Source organism: Manihot esculenta, chromosome 9 (genome assembly GCF_001659605.2).
Source record: "Manihot esculenta cultivar AM560-2 chromosome 9, M.esculenta_v8, whole genome shotgun sequence".
In the NCBI taxonomy this organism is placed as follows: Eukaryota; Viridiplantae; Streptophyta; class Magnoliopsida; order Malpighiales; family Euphorbiaceae; genus Manihot; species Manihot esculenta.
In genome coordinates, this window is record NC_035169.2 from 20,008,866 (window position 1) to 20,036,733 (window position 27,868).

Consider the following 27,868-nt stretch of genomic DNA (forward strand, 5'->3'; position numbering starts at 1 on the left):
CAATCTCAAGCCCTCCCTTTTTATTTTTATTACACTTTATTTTTGTTCCGTTTTAAGTTACTTGCTTTCAGTTGCACTTTCAGTTAATACTCTTGGTCTTGTTGAGGAAAATAGATAAGTTATCAATTCTCTGTGGATTCGATCCTTTACCACTATCTGCAGTATTAATATTGTTGATAACCGGAAATGTTATTTTTAATCGGTTTCGACAACCACGAGTCATTAACATCATCATCTTACATTTACTTTGATTTTCAGTCCATGTTTTGAATCTCGAAAATACTCCAGCCACTTCTGATTTGAATCTGAAAAAATATATCCAGCACATTCAAGTTAAATCATCAATAAAGGCAATATAATACTTACTGCCTTTTAAGTGATGGTGTTTGATATGGCCCTCCAAGATTAGTATGAACAACATTACATGTTCAAAAAATAAATTGAAAAAAAAAACACAGCAATGGAGTTGTGGCATGCGGGGTTGATGCTGCGATGATGTAGGGCTGCGACTTTATTGCGACTCTAGTATTATGAGCTTACAGCACGGCTATAAAAGATAGGGTATTGGAAAAGAATGTTTATATATTAGAGATTGAATGGTTGAGATTATTTCAAACTATTCCCCTGCCCAGAGCCCACCCTAAAGACTAAGCTCTCTTTTCTCTTCCGTAGTCCACCCTCTCATCTTCTCGGCGCTCATGCTCATCCCGTAACCATCGCCGTCGCTTCTTCTCTTCCCCTATCAGTGGTCAGAAAAGAAAAACTGCAGCTACTCCGCAGGTTTTGATGGGCTGCTTCTTGAGCAAGAGCAATGCGCAGGCAGATAGCCTCAATGACATTAAAGGTATACTGTTTTAGCTGACACTGTTCAATGAATCCAAAGTAATATGAGAGCGTAGAGGCTCTTGAATTATGTTATTTCTTCCATAACTAAACTGATGCTCTTTTTTGCTGGGTTCCATGAAGGATTCATTTCATTTCTTACTAGAAGCTGTACTTGGGGATAGTATCTTCACTGATTTTTGCTTTCTCCTCTAACTAATTCTGGCATGTTACAACTTGGTTAGATAATACAGCACCGTTGCCTGAGCAGTCAGTGGTTACATATGCGGCTGAATGTGGACCATATTCTGATAAGAATGGAAGTCGTGATGCACCAGCAGCCTCGGAGATTGCTCAATCATATGGATTTAAGAGATATGAATACCAAAAACTAGCAAAAGCAACTCGTTTTTTCTCCAATGTACACCGCATTGGCGAGGGTGGTTTTGGGATAGTCTATAAGGCATCCTTAGATGATGATGATGTTGCTATAAAGAAACTTAAAATAGTAAAGCTGGAGAATAAATTGGAGGAGATTGAGTACCTTAGCGTTGTGCGCCATCCAAATATCGTTAAGATGATTGGATACTGCAGTGAAGGAGAAGATAAATTGCTTGTTTTAGAGTTTGTTCCCAACAAGTCTTTGAGACATCATCTACATGGTGAGTGCCTTTTCATGCACTGATATTGGGCTGAGTTATTTCAATTGTAATGAAGAAATTGAACGGACGGATTCAATTTTTACCCGATTCATTTTTTCAGAAAATAATTCAAAAGAATTATTACTAAAATATACATAATTTCATTTCTTTTGAAAATTAAAATTACCTGAGTCCAAAAAGAATGAATTCTTCCATTCTAATTAAAAGAATTGATTGAAAAAAATTGAATTATTATGAAAATTTTTATTCCAAACTTGCTGCCCCTGAAATCAGAGGCCAAATACTGCTAATCTCTTCTCATCCATCAGTTAAATCTTTTCGATTGTATGCCTTAGTAGTACGGATGATCATTATTATTATTATTATTAACTTTCGATTGTAAATTCTGGATGAAATTGAACTTTGATTCTTAATTTTATTGATGCAATTCTCATGAGTTTGTATATATTTTTTTCACTTCCCCAAAGAAATTCCAGATAATTAATGCTTCTTGGATAAAATAACAACAAAATCAAGAATTGAATGGGATTGAATAAAATGATTTATTATTTTTTGACTTGGTTCAATTTTGAAGTGAGGTTTTACATATATTTATACAGATGAAGACAAGCTTTTGGAATGGTCGAAAAGAATAAAAATCGCAATAAACTCTGCCAGAGGATTGCTTTATCTGCATGAAGAATGTGAGTAATTTCACTACTTTGTAAATTATAATTAGCTATTGAGACTAATTAAAATAATTTTTTTTATGTGTTAGACAATTTATTTAATGTTTCAATTCGAATTATTATTTCAAGTAAATCTAAAATTATACATCGAGATATTAAAGCAGATAATATTCTTCTCAGTGATAATTTTGAACCAAAGGTATAGTACTCTCATAATAAATATAAGTTCAGCATTTATACAATAAGTTAAATGCTAGGAGATATTAAAAAAAAAATTGTGCTACTTTAATTTGATATCTAGACGTAAGTTAATTTTATTATGTTCCGATTTTTTAATGTTAAATTATATGCCAAAAAATCTACTTAATTGTATAAATCATTGTTTTAGATTGCAGATTTTTCACTGGCGAATTTTTTGCCTGACACGGGTAATATTAACCATATCAGCAGTATACTAAGGGGAACCAACATGTAAGAAAATATTCTTTTCTTAGTCATTATTTATTGAAGTATAACCACTTGGTAGTTGGTAGTTAGCAACGACGAATTGAAAATTGAATCGAAGCGAATATATCGAAAATTAAAATTTTAATATTTATAAAAATTAAATCGAATCGATTTTGATCAGAAATTGAATCGAATTGAATTAATTTGATTCGATTTGATTCGGTTCGATTTAAATTTTTAATAATTTTGTTATTATTTATATTTTATTTTTAATATTTTAAAATTTAATTGAAATATTTTAATTTTAATATAATTTAATCTCTTTATATTATTGAAAATAATATACTATTATTATTAATCGGTTCGGTTTGATTTTTTTAGTTTTTTTTTATTAAAATTGAACTGAATCGAAATAATTGAAAATTTTAAAATTAAAAACTAAACCGAATCGAACCGAAATGAATAAAAAATCAAATTGAATTTTTAAATTAATTTGATTCGGTCAATTTTTTCCGTTTGAATCGAACACTACTCGCACCTAAATATAGAGCAAGAGTCTAAATTTTTTCAAATTCTAAATAAATAAGAATAAAATTATTATTAAATTTCAAAATTCATTAATTTATTTTTATTTGAAAATTATATTATTAAAAATTTTTTATATTTTATAGAATTAAATTTTTTATTTTATTTTTATAAAAAAATCCATTAATTTATTTATATAATTTTAATTATATATATTATTTAATATTTATAAATTTAAATATTGATAGTATTTAGTCTTTAATCAAGATTAAAATAAATTTTCTTAACATGTATTTTAAATTATTATATTTTACAGAAGTATAACGAACCTCAAAATAGAGGAGTTAAAGAGTAATATTTTTTTATATAGATTATTTATTAAATGTTAACTGAAAAAGGTTTAGATGTCCACTGGTTTTTTTATATCAAAATCAGAGATGAAATGATATATTAGATGACACAAAATCTTAGTGAATTTTTCTATTATAGTTATGCAGATCCAGAATATGGTGATAAACAAAGAGTGTCAGAGAAATCAGATGTCTATTCTTTTGGCGTTGTACTCCTAGAGCTGATTACTGGAAGAGAACTTTCAGATAAACAAGGCAATACTATTGTTAATTGGGTATGATACTTATATATATACATGCATACACTAAACTTGTATATATGTTTTTAGTTAAACATAGATGACGTGAGAGGTTTATTTTTCAAATAGATGTGTAGGATTTAAGAAATAAAATTAGGATCAACCGACACATTTATTAAAACTGGAGAAACATATCGATCAAAAAAATGGTAAAATGTGCCATGTGGAAGAAAACATTGATAAATTTTAAACAGTATTCCTAAATTTAAGGGGTTTGCAATACTATGACCTAAATTTTAGCATCATCCTGCATAATAGCTGATTGAACAATAAAGTTATACCTAAAGTAACTACTTGCTAACATATCAATTCTACATTTATCTCTCCTCTCCTTTATTTCTAACACTTTATTTGAAAAAGAAATTACTAAAATTAAATTCAATTGATTTTTTTTTATCAATCTTATTATTAAAATGGAAAAATTTAACTATATTTTAACTAAAAAAATTGATTCTAAAATAAATTAAAATCATGCATAATTCATTTTATTTTATTTTTATTTGTAAGATGAGTAGTTCGAAACGAACTATAACGAATTATATAATACCTCTTATGCTATATGGATTCTCTTTCTCTAAATTGCTTCTCTTGATTACGTCTTTAACTCTCTTAAGCCTCTATCTTAATTGTTCTTTACCAAAACTTCAAGCACTATTCACTTCAACATCAGTGTAGTCTTGTCATCACTAAATTCTTTAGCACCATTCACCATGACCATTGTCTCTTCGCACGCCCTTATCCTTTTGCTCTCTTTGTAGCTTTTGATTAATTGGGACATGAGACTTTTAGAGGAAGAAGGCACATATGGGTTTTCCCTTACCTATCAACACTTATCTCCTTACTTATCTTATATCTAGATCATAAAGATTATATTAACTATTTACAAATAAAATAATAATAGAAAAAACTTCTTCTTATATGTGTATATATGAAAATGCACAATGGAGAGCGCATGCATAAAATAATGTAACTTAGTTAATCTAGAGTGTCAAGCTCATTGCCAATTCAAGTTCCATGATAAAATTGTAACGACCCGAAAATCGGACCGCCACCGACGCTAGGATCCAGGTCGGCTTAAGGCCGCCGAAACCCGTAGCAAGCCTACTAAACACTCTGTGCACCTGATAAATCCCATACATGATCAAACAAACATAATCAACAATCCTGTAAAACTACCAGGCTTAACTACTATCACTCAGATATATAAATCTGAAACAGCCCTCAGGGCCTACACCAGTGACTACTGACCGCTGTGGATCAAGGGATTGAAACCCTTTCTTCCCTCACGGTTGGGTCAAGGGATCATAAAACTCATACTATAAAACACTAGAAAACATACCTCGTGAAGACCAAAGGCTGGTGTGACCCCAAACTTGAAGTTATGGAGATCCAAGCTCCAAAAGTCTCTAAGCTCTAAACTCTTACACAAAACTTACTTACAACTTGCTTAACTTTGAAAGATTTGAAGAAAAACCATGAAAACCATCCAAGGAGAACAAGAACTCACCTCTGTTAGTGAAAGGGAAGCAACTCTTATCCATTTCATCGACTGAGGGTCCTTTATAGCTGGCTGACCGCCTCTCCTTCGGCGGCCAAACCTGCATGCAAAATCATACAATGTTCGGCAGCCAAATTTTTCCTTCGGCGGGCGAAACCATGCAATGTTCGGCGGCCGAACCTGCACTTTGTCCCCTTGGTCTTTTCTTTCAAAACTCCAATCCTTTGCATTCAAAACCATAGAACACTTCTAACACATTTTGAAAAAAAACTCTTTTTAACCCTTTTTGACACCTCCGACATCCTCAAATTCCATATTCCAACGGCGTTCCGCCGGAAAGTCAGAATTTCGATGCCGGTGTCTAGCCGGGTATTACAAAAATAGTTTACAAATACACAACTAGATGCAACTCTTATGTCTTCCAAATTGAAACTTAAGCCCATCAACCATTTTGAGAAATGTAAAAGAGAGAAAACCTATTTTATAATTAGAGGTCTACTTATCTCTTGTTGTATAGAATCATTTCTCTCACCATGAGAACCGAGAGCCTCAAACGTTGACCTTTGATCCACACGAACGCTCATCAACAAAGTACTTTTAAGCCATGTAGTGCAACCCTCTTCTAGCCCTTTAATGGTTGACCACTAAGATAAAGATGGAGTTGTCTAGCAAGCTAGATAGACGAGTAATTTTAGGTTCCAAACAATTTCATGCACCAAAATTATTGGATGATGACTTTGGTAGATGGAACCTAGGTTGTTGGGCTCATGGTGAAGAGGGGTAATGGATCCTGCAAGGGACAAGTTGCCATTATGTCCTTTCTTCTAAATCTGTCTTAGTTATTATGATTGTATTATTGGAATATAGAACTTTAAAATTAGGTCAAATAGTTTTTTAGCCAATCACACGTTAAAGGGCAAATCGTGATTTTGAAGAGTGACTTGACCCTTGACTTATTATTTATTGTCCAAAATCATCCTTATTAAGGAAGTATTTTTCCTTTCACCCATTTTGTTGAAATATTTTTCTCAAACTCATCTTATTAGAAGAAAACTCCAATGAAACTACTTAGGGGTCAATTTTTCAACTCTTTATTGATACTTTTAAAGAATTGAGGCTAAAATCAATTAAGTGTGCTTAATTGTGGTAGATGTGCCAATCACTTCAAACAAGCATATATATTTCACAAGATGTTCAATCTAGAATATGGAAGTAACCTAAAGCAGCACAAAACAATATGAACAAAGATAAATATGCTTAACTCAATGAAGTTTTCACTAAAGCACCCAAATCTAATTACAATCAATTCCTCAATCTCAATATAACTCAATAAAATGAAATAAAGCAAAGAGAGTAGGGCTTGGAGAAATGAACACAAAGACTTTCTTATTGTTTATGCTATAACTAGCCTATGTCCACTCTTTCAAAGCTTCACTTTGAATCTTTACTTCATTATATTCTCTTTTCATTGGATAAGATATGCTTTTTACAATAATAAGCCTTCACTAGGTGCTCACAACCCTTTGTAAGTGACTTCTAACTCACTCTTTTTCAATTTCTCTAGGTGCTTAAACAACCCTCATAAATGACATTGTGGATTAATTTTCACTCAACTCACTCAATAAAATCATCAATTATGAAGACGAGACAAAATAGGTCTACTAATGAAGCTCAACAAACAAAATTGAAACACTTTGAACGGAACCGATGATCTCAAAGAATAGGACCATTTTAAGACATTTATTAAGCACATAATGATGTAAAATTGAAGTATTTATAGTCCAAGAGCATTTATGACCATTTATAGGACATTTGGATAATGGTAAATTTGTGTAGAGATAGAATTTTAAGACAGTAGCAAACTACTTAGCAAACAACTAATAATAGCAATTTAGTTAGCAAACTAAGAGTTTAATTGTCAAGTCCAAAGAGAAAATGTTTTTGACTTTAAAAGATTCAAAACGGGTCCAAAATACTTGCTAAAGGGATCAAATTTGAAATTTGAGGTGCTAACATATCATTGGCAATACTTTCTGTTACCTGTATACATTAGTCCTATCACTTATAGACCTATTTTCTAAGGTTCAATAATCTTTAATGTAGCTTTAAAGGTATCTTTCCAGCTTCTTTTGATTTTGGTTCTTCTTGTATTTTTCTTAAAAATCCTTTACTTGTAGTCAATTCCAACATGATATCAAGAATTCAATTATACCTAGGAAGAATCTTTGCACACTGATGTTTTGAGATCCAAAAAGTAGGGTTTACAGTGGTAGTGTGAGCTTGGAGGGAGAAGAAGACGTTCCTCCCCTTTTATCCCTTTTCCTTTAGTCAGCTAGTGATGCCTAACCGCTTCTCTGCTATAGTGCCATATGTCCCTATCACTAAGATCGTACATACAGGTGTGTCAGGGTCCCTCTTCATACCAAGCAGCCATTTAATTCTCCCGACGTGCATGCGGGTAGGGCTGCAAAGTGACTGGGCTAGCTTTTCTCCTTCACGTCACATCACTGGGCTGGACTACTTCCTGTTGGACCCGAGTCTACGATAAGCCCGGCTTGCCCCGCATGTCCGGATTAGAGCTCGAGACGCTGGGTCGGTCTGCTTAAGGTGGGCTTGATGGGTTTTGGGCTAGTGTTCTTCTCTTGAGCCCGGCCTCGCCCCAGGTAGAAGAAGTCCTGCGGTTATCACACACAATTTGAGATATTGTTAGATAAATTCTAGTTGAGTTTTGTTATTATCTAATTTAATGCTTAATTTGAGCTATGATATCAATAGGCAAGGAATTTTATTAATATAATATATAGAAAAAGATTAGCATACCACATCCTACTAAGATTTTGGTAGGCTTCTATACACTCAAACTAAGATGATGCATGTTAGGTGAAAAATCTGGAAAACCATATCAATAACACAATAAACAACAAAAGAAGACTATTAAAATAGAAGGATAAAATAATCCTTTACAAAAAAATAGAAAAAGGACATAAGAATACATAGAAAGTTACTTGAGAAGAGAATACTAGCTTCGCATAAATGCCTCCTGACTATTGTGGCATAACCAACCAATTGCAAAGAATTGAGCAGCATAAGATGCAAAAGCTATTTGATGCATTATGTAATAAATGAATACAAACTTATGTAGAGATTTTTTTTGGAAGAAACTTAACTATATGGTTAAAATGTCTATAAAAAAATACACTAGTTACGTAGGTGAGTTATCCTTATCACCTTATTATACCTCTCTTAATGTGTAACTATCCAATATTAGAAATGTTAACTTGGTTTAAAGAGTAGTATACCTTAATTCTTGATAATGGTAGAGGTGTAAATGAACTAAGCTTAGTTAAGATTTGAAGAGTTTAAATTAGATTCACCTTAATATTTCTAAGATCAAGACAAATTTGAGCTCGTTAGGAAAATAAGATAGGCTTTATTACTAATTTCTTAGAAATGCTTTGATATCACTTTGTTAGAGAGAGAAAACCTCTTATACAACTTTATTGAAGAGGGAAGAGATATTACCCAAGGAAATATTAGGAAGAGAAAGGAAATATGAAAGCATATATATGTTACAAGCAATAAGAACACTCTCTATTAGGCTCCACTCTTTCACCAAAACACAAATATGATGGGGTATTTATAGGCATACAATAGTGGCTCTTGAATGCTCCTAATGTTTGATATTCTAGGTGACTCTTGATATTATAGGACGTTAACTATATTTACGACACAAATAACTTAACCACACAATACGCTACATTCATATATCTAGAAATTACAAATTATTTATTATTTAATACTCCTCCTTAGTTTGGAATTTCTCCATCTCAAGACATGATTTCAACCTTTGAAAATCTTCAAATATGAGAGGCTTCGTCATAACCTCCGCAACATGGAAGAAAAACTTAGATTGGAAATGCTACTCTTCTTTCGGCTTAAATTGGCAACACCTCTTTATTACTTTTCAGATTCCTCTGATTCTCTTTCTTCTGTTTTTGCCTTCAATTTATGTAGCTCAGTCATAACTTCATCCAAAATTTTCATTAAAGCCTTATTTGCATCTTTCAAATATTTCAAGTTATTTTTTGCTTCGTATAATTGCATTTCATTTACATTATTAATGACCACTTTATAGAAACATTTTAAATATCTTACCACATGCAAAACTACTTCATTTTCAACTTCTTTCTTGGTGTGTGCCTTGAAACCATGTTGTTCATGCCATCCAAATTTGTATTCAAATATTACCTTTGCCAGAAAACTTAGTTGATGATTTTGTTCAAATTTTTCACACACATACTTTGCTAGAGTTAATCTTAACTTTTCTAGAATTTCTTTAACTATTGCCTTAAATTAAACAATCATAACAAGGGGCTCTTCATTCTCCATTGGTACTGCAAATACTTTGGAGGTTCTCTTTTTAACCTCATTTTTTACTAAGTTATGGAGGTATTTATAGGTTCATAATAGTGACTCTTGAGCACTTCTTACTCTTGATATTCTAGGTGACTCTTGATATTTTAGAACATTAATCGTATCTATGAAACCACATTAATAGCTAGACACAAAGAACTTAACCACAGACTAGTCTATATTCATGCATCTAAGAATTACAAAGTTTTTATTATTTAACAGAGCTATGCTCCTTTACAACTCGAATTGAGTATTAATAAGCTCAAACTTGATTCATTTAGCAAATGAGTTCAGATAAGCCAAGTCTCGCATACCTTACAAGAAGATCGATTCATTTACAACCTTAACAAGTTTTAATTTAAAAATAATTAGTTTAAAGCTAAATAATTTCAGTTAAATATGTATATTTATGAGTTGACTCGTAAATCTATAAACAAATGAGCTTTCGAGTCTTAATGAGCTGAATATTTAAAAGCTCGATTTTACCTAGTTTATTAAACGAGTCTAAAACTTAAGTCTTCAACTTGGCTTACTTAGAAAAAGAATCAAGTTAAGCCAAATCTTTATTGAGTCAAGCCTTAAATAGCTCACAAGTAGTTTTATTCAATTACAACCTTAGATAATAACTTTATGAGAATATTGGCCAACTAGCCTTGCAAGGAGATGTATTGAAATTGTAGCTTCCTTTATGTTATCTTAAGTTGAACCTACATTATCACATATTGAAGTTTCATTTGATTGCACAAATATTTCATGGAGCAACTATTGTATCCAAGACACCGTTGTTGTGGCAGCCGAAATAGCCCAATTCTCAATTTTCATAGATGAACTGCAATGGTTTTTTTTTTTCTAAATCCTAGATGGCCATGACACAATATTATTTTTTAAGTATATGGAGTACCTTGTTGTAAATTTGTCATCGTCAAGACAAAAATTGCAATCAGCATTTATATAAGTAGGGATCTAGGGGATTGATGATTTAATTATGTGCAACCTATACTCTAGAGTTGCCTAAAGGTAGTGCGACATCTTCTTCATAGTAGTCTAGTGCACTTTTGTTGCACAATGAACAAACCAGAAATCCTTATTCACAAACTTTCACATGTCAAGCCTGATGCGTGTGGGGTATTGCAAGCCACACATGATTGTAGAATACAAACTTAGCCCTCTCCATAGTTTGTGTGCAGCTTTTCACTTGGAATAGCGAGGGTTGTAATCTCATTGCTATATTGCATGTGTGCTCTTGATAACAAGCCTATCCCCTCCATTGATATATTCATTTTGCAAAAAAATAATTAAAATGAATTCTTATAAAATTATGTATGATTTTATTTTTCTTTGAAAATGAAAATTTTGTAAGTTAAGAAATAAATAATTCTTCCACTCCAAACAAGAAAATTGTAGAAAAGAATTGAATTGAATTGATTTCTTATGAAATTTTTTATTCCAAACAAGGGGATAATGTATTTTTGTTTTTTTGGAAAAACATGTAGTCCCATTTTCATCGGCGTCAACTCTATGCCAAAGAGTGGCACATAATCCAAATTATCAAAATTTTGCCTCTATGAGTGAATAACTTATGATTTATGCAATTACCGTATTCTTTATAATTTTTTCTCTGAACAAAAAAAAAAAGAAAAAGAAAAGAAAAGTAAGAAAAAAAACTAGTTTATATAAGATCAGCCATAAAGGCTATTTATTAAATTTATTTTGTAACTAGTTTATAAAATTTTTCAAATTCATCAAATCATATATTGCTCTTGACATTAGACTAAATATGCATTCAAAAAAGCTTTTATTGATATAAAAAAATTAACAAATACTTTCAATTATCAACATTTAGGCTAGGTCTCAGATTGGACAAGCTTTGGACAATGATGATTATACCGTTCTTGTTGATTCAAAATTGGAAGACATGTATAACAAGGAAGAAATGATAAGAATGATTTACTGTGCAGCAGCTTCGGTATATAAACCTTCATACTCCCGACCAACAATGAAACAGGTAAAATGTGTATGTATGTAGAGATTTACAAAAATAAGGGATTATTAACAAGTTTATTTATATAGTTTAGAAATTTTGTTAGAGAAAACATTCTTTTGATTTCGATAGATACTTTAATTATTTCATCCATTTTATAAGTATTTCTCAAAAAATTTCATCAGTTAAATTTCAAATAATTAAATAGCTATTTAATTTTTAAATTTTATCATTATTAATATTTTTAAAAGTGAACATCCTTCTTTTATTATGGCATTTTAAGTTTTTCTCTTAAATATTAGCGATTAAATAGATAGAAAGACTAAAGTATTTAACTTTAATAAAGGTGTATTATGTTGAGATTCTAAAAGTACTGGATTAGCTTATTAATAAAGGTGTAGGTATATACACACCTAAATTTAATTGATAAAAAATTACACTTGTAGAATTATTATTTTTTTTTTTTGCATAACCTTTTTTTTACATGTTTCTTTTCTTATGATAATCTTTTAACAATTTTTATTGTATTTTTTATTTAATATTTTTTATATTTAATTCATTTAAATTATTGTTGGTTTGCTTTTCTTTATCCTAAATATTGCACATATGCACAATTATTATCATTTTTTATTTTAAAAATGTTCTTTCTTATTATGCAAATAAATAATTTTACACGTAAATATATTTGGTCTTTTGCTGAAATTTGATAAGATTATAAATTATTGTATTTTTTTAATATAATCGTATTTTGTTTCATTCATGAATTAGTTTATCTTATCCATGTCATGCAGATAATTGGAGTTCTTGAAGGAACTATTTCGCATGAGAAGATAATAGACTGGAAAGACATTAAAACTATACAGGGTAATTGAAATTATATATGCGACTTTATTACTTTTAATTAGTGACTTTTCATTAAAATTATAAATTTTCAAAAAGTTATTTTTATTTTCAAAATTTTACTTAAACTAATAATATAAAGTTTACAAGATTAGAGATTTGACTAATTTTGACTATTTTTTGAAAATATTAACATATGATAAATTAAAATGCATGAATTTAATAATATTTATAAATTTTGGATAATTTATACTCATAGCTTTTCAAATTTCCCTTATCTTTAGTTTGCTAACATAAAATCTCTCATCTTTAAAAGTGTTTGTATAAAAATCTCCACCTTTGAAATTACATAAAGGATTTTGTGGTAATGTTTTCCAAGATAAAGGATTTTGTGGTAACAAATTAAAAATGAATGACTGACTTGTCCCCTAAATTTATGGTTATTGATTTTTTTTTATCTATTTTTGAATTTTAAAACGTTAATTTATTCTAATGACAATTTTCCAATTTAGAACAAATCAAAGTTTGTAATTTAATCAAGTTTAATTAAATTGGTAATTTATCCTCTAAATTTATCACTAAAAAAATTTGTCGTATACTTGGATACTTTCGTCCATTTTGTGTTAGTATTTTACAAAATTACTATATAGTCCCTTAATATTGTAACTATTTCCAATTTCATTCTTTAATTTTGAAATTATTCATATTCCATTCATCTATTTTATCTCTTTTCTCTCCTTTGTCATTGAGAAGAGAGAGATATATAGATGGAGGGAGTGATAAAGAAAGTGAGAAAGGTAAAAGAGATAAATATGAGGGATAAAATTATAACTAATTACAAAATTAAGGAATGAAACTGTAAATAATGACAAAATTTAAAAATTAAATAGTAGTTATTTTTAAAAAACTAACAGCACATGACAGAAGGATTTAAGTGTGTGGCTAAAGTAAAATAAAAAAAATACACTAATTTCAAAATACGGAATCAAATTGTTATTATTGATACAATTGAGGGACTAAATATATTAAACTTAAATGTACATTGGATTCATGTTGTTTATCCAACCCATGATTAAAAGGTTTTAAACCCAACTAGAACTCCATATATAAATTTATGCATGCTTATATATTTGTATAACATTTCTACTGCACATACAGGAAGGCCTACTACTAGTCTAGAATCTCTACTTGGCATTGAGAGGGCACAAAATTTTTCGCCGAGAATGTTTTCTTTTGAAGAACTAGCAATTGCAACTCGATTTTTCTCCAACAATCGCATGCTTGGCGATGGTGATTATGGTAGAGTTTACAAGGGGGAACTCGATGGAATGGCTGTTGCTATTAAGAAGCTTTCTCTTTGGGTGGGTGCACAGATGGGAGGTGAACAAATGGTTAATCGCATCAATCACGATTACCAATATCTAAACAAGCTGATTGGATATTGCAATGAAGAATCTGATAAATTTCTTGTTTATGAGTTTGTTCCTAACAAGACATTGAGATTTCATTTACATGGTGAGTCTTTGACTATACGTATCATACAAAAATTGATAGATAATCATGTGAAGGATTATCCAAATGCCTTCCATTTATCTAAATAGAAAAAGGGTACTCATTTATAAGATTTGATTAGATGCAGGACACAAAAAAACAATCGATTGGTCTAGAAGAAAGAAAATTGCCATAGGCTGTGCGAAAGGATTGGCATATTTGCATGAATTTTGTGAGTGTAAACCAAATTCTATTTTCATGTTTGAGATTGCATATTTCACTTTAATTTTATAATTCGTGTATTTTTAGGTACTCCTACGATCATACTCGGAAATTTTACTTCTGGTATTATTCTTCTTGACAATAACTTTGAACCAAAGATAAGTTTTAAGGGAGATAAAACTTGATGCATGCTCCTATCATACACTAAAAGTTTGCTTTGTTAATGATGTATTCTACAATATTATTGTATGAAACATTTAGCATAAATTATTTTAAATATTTTTCAGCCGAGTCTAACTGTATATTGTTAAAACATATAATATGGTTTTCATTCTCAATAATTAGAATAATTATAATAAATTTCTTTTATAGTAATTCTTATCAATTATCAACTCATTAAGTTCAATTTGAAATATAAAATATAGCCTGTATTTTGATTTTTATGTTATTTGAAAAAATAATTGGACTTGTATCAATTCTTTCATTCCAGATTTCAGATTTTGAACTTGCCCAAGAACTTCCAAATTTTGTTACCCATATTTCTACTGAGGCAAAGATATACCGTGGGTAAGGTGCATATATACATATATATATATATATATATATATCTCGAATAGGTTCTTCTCATGTTTGTTTTCCCCAATTGCAGTTATGGGGCTCCTGAGTTTCTCAAAGATGGCAAGATTAATGAAAAAGTTGATGTCTTTTCCTTCGGTGTGGTTCTTCTAGAATTGATTACTGGAAAACCATCTGTAATAAGGGAAGGCAATTTTTCTATGAACTTGATTGCTTGGGTACGTGTATATCTTTGTTCCATTATCCAGTACTAATTTATCGCGGTTAATACATTCTTGATTACAAAAATCCATGCATCATTGTTAGAGTAAATAAATACTATTATTTATTTATTCTAACAATCATTAAATCATTCACATATTAGGTTTTATTTGGTTCAGACATGCATGCCTTTTATACTTTTTAATTTAATTACTCATTCTGATAAAATAAATCATTTTAGAGTTTAGACAATAATAGTGGGTGTAAAATTGTTCAATTAAAATTATTATAAAGAAAATTTATAGTTTTATTATTAGTAATATATTTTAATATAAAATTTATTTTATTTTTAATAAAGTTATAATTTTAACTATATTTTTTATTCATTATAAAAAAGTAAGTAAATTACTATATATCTTATATTCAGTAGTAGAGGCAGATTCTCAAACTGTTGTTATTAATCTATGGATGCAGTTAAAATATATAAGGTAACAATATACAACTGCTACAAACTTTTTCTGTAGTAACGAATGTTTGCTATAATGTTACTTTCATGAACCTTTATTTTTAATATTTTATTCACATATTCTCATATATATAATCTTAGCTAGGAAAAAAAATTCATGTCCCTCTCAACCCTTTCTCTAGCATCACCTCCAACCTAGCCTCTCCACACCTTCGTGTTACACCCTTGGTCCATCCCAATTAGCTAGTTGTTAGCAAACCCTTACTAATATACACGAGTTTCACACATGGAGGAAGAAGAATATTGAAATGCAAGACCGAATCAAAGCCACTAAATAGGGCTGTTATAGATTATAGGAAGTAAATATCTTAATATAGAAAGTAAATATTGATAGATGAGTTAGTTGCTTAATCTTAGGGATTGTATAATCATAGACTTGATTTTCCTTCCTGTTTAGATATTGTCTTTTATATATAAATAGGTTGTAATCTTTATTATGAAATACAACAGCAAATATTATTCTTCTACATGGTATACAACAATAAATATTATATTTATACATGGTATCAGAGCCATTCTCGTAGAGATTTTTTTTCTTTTCTCTCTCGTCAAGTTTTAAAATTTTTTTTTTTGGAGACTTAGGGCTCCGTTCATTTGGGTTATGGGTAATATTTAGAGATTTAGGGCTCTGTTCATTTGGGTTAGGGCTCCGTTCATTTGGGTTATCCATAAAGGGTAACATTTGGAGATTTAGAACTCTGTTCATTTTGGTTACTCATAAAGGGTAACATTTGGAGATTTAGAGTTCTGTTCATTTGGGATAACCCATAAAAGGTAACATTCAGAGACATAGGGTTCTGTTCATTTGGGTTACTCATAAAGGGTAACATTTGGAGATTTAGAATTCTGTTCATTAGGGTTACTCATAAAGGGTAACATTTGGAGACTTAGAGTTCTGTTACTCATAAAGGGTAACATTTGGAGACTTAGAGTTCTGTTCATTTGGGTTACGGGTAATATTTGGAGATTTAGGGCTCTGTTCATTTGGGTTACTCATAAAGGGTAACATTTGGAGACTCAGAGCTCTGTTCATTTGGGTTACTCATAAAGGGTAATATTTGGAGACTTAGAGCTCTGTTCATTTGGGTTACTCATAAAGGGTAACATTTGGAGACTTAAGGCTTTGTTCATTTGGGTTATCCATGAAGGGTAACATTAGAAGATTTAAGGCTCTGTTCATAAGGTATTGTTCACGGGAATTATTCATCGGGTACTGTTCATAAGTACTGTTCACGAGTACTGTTCACGAGTCACGAGTACTGTTCATGGATTCGAAATTCTATTCACAGTAAGGCGTTTTACCAAGCTAAGAAAATGTGGTCTCCCGTTCTACTGCTGAACCTGAATGTCGAGTTATGGCAAAAACCGTTTGTGAAGTTTTGTGGGTACGTCAATTATTGGAAGAAGTTGGGTTCACAAATTCGGTGTCTGCTAAGTTGTATGGGACGAGTTAATTATATATGTAGCAAGTTGGACATGATTAACATTTATGCTCCAACTTGATGGGGAGTGTTATAGATTATAGGAAGTAAATATCTTAATATAGGAAGTAAATATTGATAGATGAGTTAGTTGCTTAATCTTAGGGATTGTATAATCATAGACTTGATTTTCCTTCCTGTTTAGATATCGTCTTTTATATATAAATAGGTTGTAATCTTTATTATGAAATACAACAACAAATATTATTCTTCTACAAGGGCAATTGAGAAATTCTTGTTTTCTTGCAACATGATTGAGCTGCTGCCATATTATGTGGGTTTAGTTCAACCATGTTCTCCAATTGATTAGTTGTTGCTTTTAATTCCTTAATCGTAGGAAGGTGTTCCTCCATTTTTAGTTCATGCTTTTGAGTTTTCTTGTTTATAAGAAGAGGCTATCTTTTTTTTTTCGCTATTTAAGTGCAATAAATTAATAAAGGAGACATGATAGAATTTTTTCAAAAGTTATTGAGTATTTAACTTGAGGGATTTTCAATTTCTCTCTTAATGAGCTTGTATGACGTTTATCATAGATCAAAAAAAAAAAAAAAAAAACTCAATTCCTTTCTTATCTATTAACTCTATTTTTCCTTTCAATCGTCCCATAATGGTCATCTCAACCCCTTCCTTAAGAAGACTTTTTCTCACCATCCACCTTAAAAACCTACCTATTATGACCGCCTTTTTGCGCAAGATTATCTTCAAGTTTTCTCATGTTGCAAATATTTTTATCCTAAGAAAGCTAAACAATAGTGGAAAGTGTTTTTTTTTTTTTTATAAAAGTCCATACCATCTCAGTAATGTTAAATCTTATTTGAACCTTTAATCTTCTTTGCATCAACACCTTTAAATTACGAGCTTTTAAGTCACACTTTAGCATTACTACCAATAATGGTAAGATCGGTAACTCAAACATTGGTTTTAATGGTAGCCATAATCAAAATCAATGTGGAGCTTCAAATACAAACAATTTTTTATTCCTCGAACAAAGATAGATAGAGTTGTCCCACCTTTTGATATTTGTCTTGAGATGAGATCCTTCACTGGCAGTTCATATATTCTCTATGGTAGGTATGAGATTCCGAAGAACATAAAATCTGTTAATAATGAATGGTTAGCAAAATCTGCCCTTGCAACTGCAAATGATAAAACCCTTATCCCAATTATGCATGAGCTTTTTGCTAAGGAAGGAGTTTTTTCCATTGAAACAGTACCTAGGTGGAGATCATGTACTTCTAAGCTTTGAGAACTTAGAGGTTATGAAAGGTTACCTCTGCAATGGAGCCTCCTAGTTGAAATGTTAGTTCCATGATATTGAACATTACAATAATATTTTTGTCCAAAGTAAAAATACTCCACCTTCTTAATACTGTGGTCCTAAATACAAGCTCTATCAAGAATCAGTTTCTCACATTTTTATCCATTGCCATCTTTCTTGGGAGATTTGTACATGATTTCTATGGGGCATTCACTTTTACTAACCAAGTTCAGTCCCTTGACTTTTATCTGAATAGAAATTCTTGGCTCATGGGAAGTTCCAAACCAAGTTTTGCTCGTTACTAGCTGATGCTATCGTATGGTCTCTCTAGTTGACTGGAAAAGAGAAAATGTTCATGGAAAAGATCTTAGTATGGATTTCTTGCTCCCTCCTATCCTCCATCGTGCATCCACTTGGATGAAAGCTTTGGACGCTTCTTTTCTTTATTCTAGTTTAGATCTTCTAATTTCTTCTGAAGCTATCAGATGTGGTCATTATTGCTCTAGGCCTAGGCCTAAGCCTAATTCGTTTTGGGTTAAGCTTGATCCTTTTTGGATTAAATAGAATGTTGATGGTTCCTCCATTGGGAAGTTAGGTCATCTGCTATTGGAGGTGTGCTACATGAGTCATATAGTATGTTTATATGTGTTTTCTCCTATCCTGTTAGTATTGTAGACTCAAATGTAGCTGAACTTCTTACAATAGAAAAGGCCTTAAGTATTCTAGCTCCTCATCGAGATATTTGGTCCTTAATGCATGATGTTCTTATGGAATCTAATTCTATTGTTGCAGTTTCTTGGGTCTCACCCCAAGATAAATATCTATGGAGGTTTTCTCAATGCACAATTCTGTCGTTAGCTAATCTAAAGTCTTCCTTGGCTTTCGTATTCAACATGCTCATAGAGAGGTGAATTTAACAGATGATGCCTCTATTGTAACTCGACTTATTTTTGCTTATTTTCCTTCCTTTTAGCGAATAGGTGAGAAGATTAAAAGGCTCCGCACAGATAATGGACTAGAGTATTGTGAAGTGAATTTAACAAGTTTTTTAAAGATGAAAGCATTATTAGGCATCTTAGAGACAAAGGGACTCCACAGCATAATGGTGTTGCAGAGCACATGAACAAAACTTTGTTAGAAAAAGTTAATTATATGTTGTCTAATTTTGGCTTGTCTCAGGATTTTTGGATAGAAGCAACTATTATAGCCTGCTATTTGGTGAACCATTCTCCATCCACAACTATTGAATTAAAGACTTCCGAAGAAGTATGGTCTAGTAACTCTCTTGGTTATTCTATTTGAGGGTATTTGGTTATCCTGTTCATGTTCATACGAATAGTGGAAAATTGGAGCCTAGATCTATAAAAGGTATTTTTATTGGTTATCCATCTAGTGTTAATGGATATAAAGTATAGCTTCTAGATCATGATCCATCAAAGTCAGTGATCAGTAGAGATGTCGTATTTAATTTAATGAATATGATATGTTTAAGGAATTGTCTGCTTCATCAGATTCAAGTTTAAAAGATTCGGTTGTGGAGCTAGACGAGTTCAATGGATCTAGTTAACAGGATGGAGTTAGAGGTGGAGTTTGTACCTACACATGATCATTCTTCACAACAAGGCCCTGTTTTGTTATCTTCTTTGAAACATTACAACAAGAAGAAAGTCTAAGACCCAAAAGACAGAAAAAAAGTACCTAGCAGGTTGCTTCATACATATTATGTTCCTCTTGTAATGTTAGTGAGATAAGAAATAAAAGCTAGTGGTGAATCTTCCACATACTCATATGCAATCTCTTGTGATGAATAAGCTAAATGGTTAATTGCCATGAAATGGAAGATGGAATCTCTCTATAAGAACAGGATTTTAGAATTGGTCAAACTGCTAAAAGATAATAAAATTATTGGATGCAAATGTGCCTTTAAGAAGAAAAAGGGAATTTCAAGTATTGAAGATGCTAGATACAAAGCACGATTGGTAGCAAAGGACTATAGTCAGGCAATATTAATTATTGTTTACAGTTTGGAAGGAGTAAGAACAATGTTGTTGGTTATATTGATTCAGATTATGCAGGTGATTTGGATAAAATAATATCCATTCGGTTATGTGTTTACTCTTGGCAATACTGCTATTAGCTGAAAAACTACTTTATAGCCTATAGCTGTATTATCTACTATTGAAGCAAAGTACATGGTAATAGCTGAGGCTATAAAGGAAGCTCTTTGGTTAAGAGGTTTATTTGGTGAGATTAGTACAAGACAACAGGTGACTGTCGTCCATTGCAATAACCAAAGTGCTATTCATTTGACAAAAGATCAAATGTTTCAAGAGAAGAAAAAGCACATTGATGTGAGATACTATTTTGTTTGTGATATTATCAGTAAGGGTAATATTTTGATTAAGAAAATTGGTGTTGTAGAAAATCCAATTGATATGATGAATAAATCTCTCGTTGTGAGCAAGTTCAAGCATTGCTTGGACTTAATTAGTATTTGTCTTCTAAAGGGCATAGTGGAAAAGTAGGAAAAATTCCATAGATTTACAATAAAATCTATTTCCTTATTAAGAAGTTTAGTGGTAATTTATAGGAAAATAAAGAAGAATTATACATGTTATTCATCGACTTAAAATGGCATATGATAAAATTTCAAGAAAAATTTTTTAGTGAGTGTTAAAAAAGAAAGGAGTTAATATCAACTATGTAATGTTACTGTAGAAAGTTAATATTTGTTGTTCTTCTTACAATAGAGATTACAACATATTTATATATAAGAAACCATATCTAGAAAGGAAAAGAAATCAAACCTATGATCATGCAATTCGTAAGATTAAGCTACTAACATATCTATCAATATTTACTTCCTATATTAACATATTTACTTTCTATAATGTATAACAGTTCCCTTTAAGTTGGAGCATAGATGTTAATTATGTCCAATTTGTTACATATATAATGAACTTGAGTCCTATTTCGAGTTTTAGTGAAGATATCTCCTAATTGTTCTCCAGTTTTGATATGTCCGATTGAGAGTATCTTTTATTGGACTTTCTCACGAATAAAATGACAGTTAATCTCGTCAATATGTTTAGTTCTTTCATGAAATACTGGATTAGAGGCAATGTGGATAACTGCTTGATTATCACACCACAACTTAGCAGGCACCAAATTTATGAACCCAACCTCTTCCAACAGTTGATGCATCCACAAGACTTTACATACGGCTTGTGCCATGCCTCGATATTCAGATTCAACACTAAAATGAGAGACCATATTTTACTTCTTACTTCTCTATATGACCAAGTTACCTCCCACAAAAACACAATATCCAGTGGTTGACCTCCTAACAACCTTCAAACTTGCCCAATCAGTATCAGAAAAGTATTAATATTTGAGTGCCTATGGTTACCATAAAAAAGGCCTCGTCCTGGAGCCTCTTTTAAGTAGCAAAGAATCTGTCTCAGAGCATCCCACTGAGTAACAGTAGGAGAGGACATAAACTAACTTATCACACTCATTGAATATGCAATATCAGGATGAGTCTCTGTCAAATAATTCAGCTTGCCAACTAATATTCTATACATCTCAGGATCTACAAATGGCTCATTGTCTTTTGTAGTAAGTTAAAAATTAGAGGTCATTGATGCACTACAAGGCTTAGCACCCAATTTTCTTATTTCTACTAATAAATCAAGCATATATTTTCTTTGAGATAAGAAAATACCTTTCATACACCGCATAATTTCAATGCACAAAAAAATTTCAAGGAGTCTAAATCCTTTGTATGAAACTGTATTTTGAGAAATGTTTTTAGGGATATAATGCCAGCAACGTCACTTCCTGTGATAACAATATCATCCACATATACTACAAGCAGAATTACTCCACTATCAGAATTTCTATAAAACACTAAGTGATCACACTTACTCATCTTCATTCCAAACTGTTAGACCACCTCACTAAGCCTGCCAAACTATGCTCGAGGACTCTGTTTCAAGCCATAGAGGGATTTTCAAAGTCTACAAACCTTGCGTAACTCCCTTTGAGCAATAAAACCAGGTGGTTGCTCAATATAAATCTTCTCCTGAAGGTCACCATAGAGAAAAATATTTTTAATATCCAGTTGATGCAAAGGCCAATAATGTGTAGTTGCCAAGAAAATAAACAATCGAACAGATGCGAGCTTGGCAACTGGAGAGAATTATCAGAATAGTCAATTCCATAAGTTTGAGCATAACCTTTGGCCACTAAATAGGCATTGAGGCGAGAAGCAGATCCATCAGAGTTTACTTTCAGTGCAAACACTCATTTACACCCAATAGTCTGCTTTTCTAGGGGCAAGGACATCAACTCCCAAGTACCATTAGTGTCTAGGGCCATTATTTCTTCTTTTATCGTAGCACGCCAACCAGGATAGGATAAAACCTCAATAACAGTTTTAGGGACTAAAATAGAATCTAAATCAGTGGAAAAACAACAAGAAGAAGGGGATAATTGATTATAAGAGAAAAAGATGAAATAGGACTAGTGCAAGTATATTTACCTTCGCGAAGAGCAATGAGCAAATCCAAATCAGATGGTGAAGGATCGGTGGGAGTAGGGTTTATCGACAAAGAAGCTTGTAGTGGAGCAGAGCCAGAGTCCTCTAAGCGTATAGAATAACATAAAAAATGGAAGGGCGACCTGGCACATGAGCGGAAGGTGCAGGAAGAGTCTGAGGAGACAGAGAGCAAACAGTGTATAATAAGAGGTTATCTTCCTTCCTCTGGGTGTTATAAATAGATGATGGTGGAAAGAACAGAGTGAACTCAAAAAAAGTTACATCTTCAGACACAAGGTACCGATTAAGTTCAGGAAAAAAATAAGGAAATCCTTTTTGAAGTTGAGAGTAGTCAAGAAAGATACATTTCAGTGATTTGGGATTTAATTTAGTAACTCATGGACGAACATTACGAACAAAATAAGTACAACCAAAGACACGTGGCTCAATAGAAAATAAATGTTTAGTGGGAAATAAAATGTTATAAAAGATATCACCATGAAGGACGGAGGAGGGCATGCGATTAATAAAAAAACAAGCAGTGGATACAACATCAGCCCAAAAACATTTAGGTACTTTCATTTGGAATAAGAGGGCTCTAGCTACTTCAAGAAGATGTTGATTTTTTTTCGGTAACCCCATTCTGTGAAGGAGTGTCAACATAGAAAAACTGATGAAGAATCTCTTTTTGTAACAAATAAGATTGAAATTCTCCAGAAAGATACTCTTTAGCATTATCACTTTACAATATTCAAATGAAAATATTGAATCGAATTTAGATTTTAGCATAAAAAGCACAAAAGATAGAGAATAATTCTGAATGACTCTTGATTAAAAATAACCTTGTAGTGCGAGAGAAATCATTAACAAAAGTAACAAAGTACTTAACGCCAGACTTAGACATAATAGGATAAGGACTCCAAACATCTGAATATACTAACTCAAAGGGGGACGAAGCTCGTTTATTGACTCAAAACACTGTAGGTAAATGATAATGGTTGGCAAATTGATAAGACTCACAATCTCAAACAGATAAGGAGTGAAACTGTGGACATAACTTCTTTAAAGCTGAGAGAGAAGGGTGCCCTAAACGACAATGAACATCAAAAGGCGTTAAACTCATGGAACATGCAAGAGATGTAGGTAGTTACTGATCCAAAACGTAAAGACCCCTCTAACTCATGCTCTCTACTAATAATCTGCTTCATCAAAAGATCCTGAAAAATACAATGATCAGGAAAGAATGAGATACAACAATTCAATGCACGAGTGAGTTTACTAACGAAAAGCAAATTAAAGGAGAACTTAGAAAGACATAACACAGAGGATACAGAAAGAGAAGGGGTTAAGTTGACATGTCCAGAACCTATGACAGAAGATTTAGTGCCATTAGCAGAGTAACATAAGAAGTAACATAAGAAGATGATGAAGATACAAGACATGTAGTAGAGTTACATGAGTTAGCAATTGCAGTGATAGAGGAGTTAGAGGATTTCAGAGATGCCTGGAATCGAGTGAATTGTGCATACTCATCTACATATATCAAAATTCCCTGATCAGAAGAAGCCTCAACTGCCATATGCACCATTAGTAAGCGCTGATTTTTATTTTGAAGTTTCAGACATATCTTCTTAGTATGCTCAGGTTCACCGGTAGTAATAACAAATGATTCCACTGGAGTCAGAAGTAGAAACTGCTTCCCTAGGACGCTGAGATCCTCTACCACCATTAAAACTTCCCCTATGCCTATCTATGTTATTCTGTCTGCCACTGTCATTGCGACTAACAAAAGCACTAGTGGTGTGTGAAGGAATTGAAGACTCTGTACGCAACACTCTAGTGAAAACATAATGTAATGATGATATTTTAGAGTCAGAAGGAATCTGAGATTTAGCTGTCTCAAACTCTAGAGGGAGACCTGCAAGGAAGCTCATAACAACCATTTGCTCTCGTTGAGCTTGTTAAGTTTTCACATCTGTACTAAAAGGCATCAAGACATTTCTTATACACTTTTTAAAATCCATAAAATAGGAGGTAAGAGTTCTATCATATTTCTCAGCTCGATAAAATGTCTTACATACATTATAAATACGAGAAATATTTCCTTTGTCAGAATATAAAAACTCCAAATAATCCATTAATTCTTTAACAAATTCACAATGATTAATAAGGTTGATTACCTCTATGAATAGAATTTCGGATCTGTAAAAATAATCGAGCATCATCCCTCATCCAATCTTTCCTAGTTTCATCAATTGGAGGATCCTTCCAATACTTCATAAATAAATACGAATAGTTTTACTCTAATTTATAAAATTAGATCCATTTAATTTGTGTTCTGTGATTTTAGTCATTATCGGAATCACCTCAGCTACAGTGTTTTTAATTTCAGCTATGAAAACAACCAATCCAAAAGCAATAGCAATCAGAAGAAATAGGACATAAACAGTACCAGAGAATGGAGGTGAGCAGTACCAGAATGCGATCCAAACCCAAAAACACCTCTACCCAACACCCAATCGGCAAACAGACTACAGAATTGATGAGACGACTTCCAGACGACTCCAGCGAGGGTGACCGGAGTAGCAACGGATATGCGATGCGCCTCCACGTGCCTGCGAGTGGGAAGGCATTAGTAACCTTGTCGTGGTACATGAAACTCACTCGCCTGCCAGACAACCGTTGGCTTTTTAGAAAAGCTTCGCCGGCGCTCCAGCGTCCTTCCTGGGTGGGCGGCGAGAGATAAATGTTACTCTATGAGTAACCTAAACTTGAGTCTCCAAACAGAACAAGAAAAAAATTCAAATCTCACAGGAGTGGCTTTGATACCATGTAGAAAGGTAATATTTATTGTTCTTCTTATAATAGAGATTACAACATATTTATACATGATAAACCATATCTAGAAAGGAAAGAAAATCAAACTTATGATCATGCAATCTCTAAGATTAAGCAACTAACACATTTATCAATATTTACTTCCTATATTAACATATTTACTTCCTATAACCTATAACCGTTACTAAAGACATGTATGAGAGAATAATATTAGGTTTACCTTAGAGATCAACTTTAAGTCTCGATATAATAATTTTAGTTATGGATGAACTTATTTGACATTTTAAATATGATGTTCCATGTTGTAGATTATTTATAATTTTGTTGTCTTAGTGGATAAATTTAATCAATGAGTTAATTTTGTTGTTATGGATAAGGATTCTTAAGAGTAAGGGCCTCAAGATAAGCAAAACTAAGATGAAATATACACATTAAGTTTAGATTCTTGTATACCTAATAGTAATATGTTTGATTGGATAGAATATTAGCATTACAGTGTTGTTAATTTAAGAGTAATATGATTTTTGTGTTATCCTTTGTTTTTTAAAACAAAATTAGTTATGCCATTTTAATGTTGTAATTGATTTATTTTGAAATTAAACATGTAAACAAGCATGAAATTTTTTGTTATGTTAGTATTGTTTTAATTATTTTTATATTAACGTTTGAATAAAGTTATATATTTCTATGATAAGAGATATATAATTATCGCTAATACTTTTTATCTTAAAATTTCAGGTGGCACCTCAACTCACACAAGCTTTTAATACACATAATTACAATAGTATTATTGATGTCGAATTGCAGAACAATTGTGAAATAATTGAAATGATTCAAATGATTCATTGTGCTGCGGCTTGTGTATACAAACCAGCAAAAACTCGTCCAAAATTAAGTCAGGTATGATAAAATCAATAGACCTGCCTTTAATTATTTTTTTAAGTATTGGCTAAATATATTATTACTATTTTTTAAATTACAGGATTCATATATACGGAAACAATTATACATAATTTGCAAGTTGATGCAAAATTATTAGTATCTAAAAAATCACAGAAATTTAAAAAAAATAATTTGTTTAAGTTAATTATCATCCATGTCATCCCTAGTTGTTAACTAATATTGCTTACTTGATTCAGATTGTTGAAGTCTTACAAGGAAATATGAAATCAGAAAGTATATGGATATACAGTGACAACACTTACCTTAAGGATGGGCCACAATATTAAGTGCATAACAAGTTAATATAAGGATGCAAATGATCTGCAAACGAAGATGATCAAGTCTCCTTAGCCTTGGCTGCTATTAATATATTCAACTATTTGTTCCTTTTCCCATATGTTGATACTATTATCAAGTCTTGCTATGCTCTTGTCTCTCTTCAATTTTCTCAACTGAGAATACTATTGATTTGTTGCTAAGCTTCGGGATTTGTATTTGCCTCAAGTTTCTGATATTCTCTTTCTCATGAAAATTCAAGTTGGCTAAGAGAGGATGAGGTGTAATAAGTATATGTTTGGGTATAAGAATATATTTGTCATCAGGGGTTCTAATTTGGGTGGTGTTTTGGCTTGTTTATGGAATGATCTTCTCTCACTGTGACTTTTATATTATTCTCACCATCATATTGATTTTGAGATTAGTGCAGCTTTTACAGGTTTTAATAGTTGGTATCTATGGGACTAGAAACATTTATCATGGCAGTTACAAGGCTCGAAGGTAACCCAAGAAGGGAGTAAATTATGTTTCTGAAAAATTTGACACAAAACATATAATAAGATCTTCTAAAGATAATTTCCTATTAATACTCAGCGACCACAGTATAAGCAAGGCAATCACAGTATATATAAAGCAATACATAAGTGCAATAAGAATAGAGAGAGTATTGTTAGAAAATATTGCAAATAGAAGTTTAGAGGTTTAGCCCTTTCCCACCTACACATTGATTTTTAGATATTTATAAATTTTTTGCAAAATCCTTTTCACACGAAATCTCCTTTTACTCAAACTCTAGCTACAATCTTTGGCTAATATGAATTAAAATACTAAATTCTTATAAATATATGTAAAACCCAGTCCATCGCCATTTTAAAAGGAGGGGGCTTATTATTAGAAAAAAAAATATGATGAGGATTTATGTGTAAAATTTGTAAGTGCATAGAATTATTTTAAGTAATAAAGTTAAAATTTATAAGTGCATAGAATTATTCTTAGAGTTCTTTGTAATTTT

The 27,868-nt window shown here is 31.7% G+C and overlaps 1 protein-coding gene across 4 annotated transcripts; it reads left to right on the plus strand.

Moving 5' to 3' along the window:
- The first annotated feature begins 106 nt into the window (after positions 1-106).
- LOC110608280 (proline-rich receptor-like protein kinase PERK15) lies at positions 107-27,179 on the plus strand. 4 transcript variants are annotated; one of them, XM_043959940.1, is made up of 14 exons: positions 110-844; positions 1,068-1,484; positions 2,084-2,167; positions 2,548-2,623; positions 3,614-3,749; positions 11,528-11,689; positions 12,457-12,529; positions 13,664-14,020; positions 14,139-14,228; positions 14,306-14,376; positions 14,709-14,785; positions 14,868-15,012; positions 26,377-26,538; positions 26,778-27,179. In XM_043959940.1, exons 1-14 carry the CDS (start codon positions 787-789, stop codon positions 26,865-26,867), a joined length of 1,998 nt encoding a protein of 665 aa, XP_043815875.1. In that variant the 5' UTR covers positions 110-786; the 3' UTR covers positions 26,868-27,179. The 4 variants fall into 4 exon arrangements, with proteins under 4 accessions (XP_043815877.1, XP_043815875.1, XP_043815876.1 ...); XM_043959941.1 differs by having other exon boundaries at positions 14,145-14,228; XM_043959942.1 differs by lacking the exon at positions 11,528-11,689 and having other exon boundaries at positions 107-844.
- Positions 27,180-27,868: the final 689 nt, after the last annotated feature.

Excerpts from the sequence above, each read along its gene's own strand:
- LOC110608280 (XM_043959940.1), top strand. The coding sequence starts at position 787 with ATGGGCTGCTTCTTGAGCAAGAGCAATGCGCAGGCAGATAGCCTCAAT. Across the intron at positions 845-1,067 it reads TAGCCTCAATGACATTAAAG|ATAATACAGCACCGTTGCCT; the intron begins GTATACTGTTTT and ends CAACTTGGTTAG. Across the intron at positions 14,377-14,708 it reads ACAATAACTTTGAACCAAAG|ATTTCAGATTTTGAACTTGC; the intron begins ATAAGTTTTAAG and ends CTTTCATTCCAG.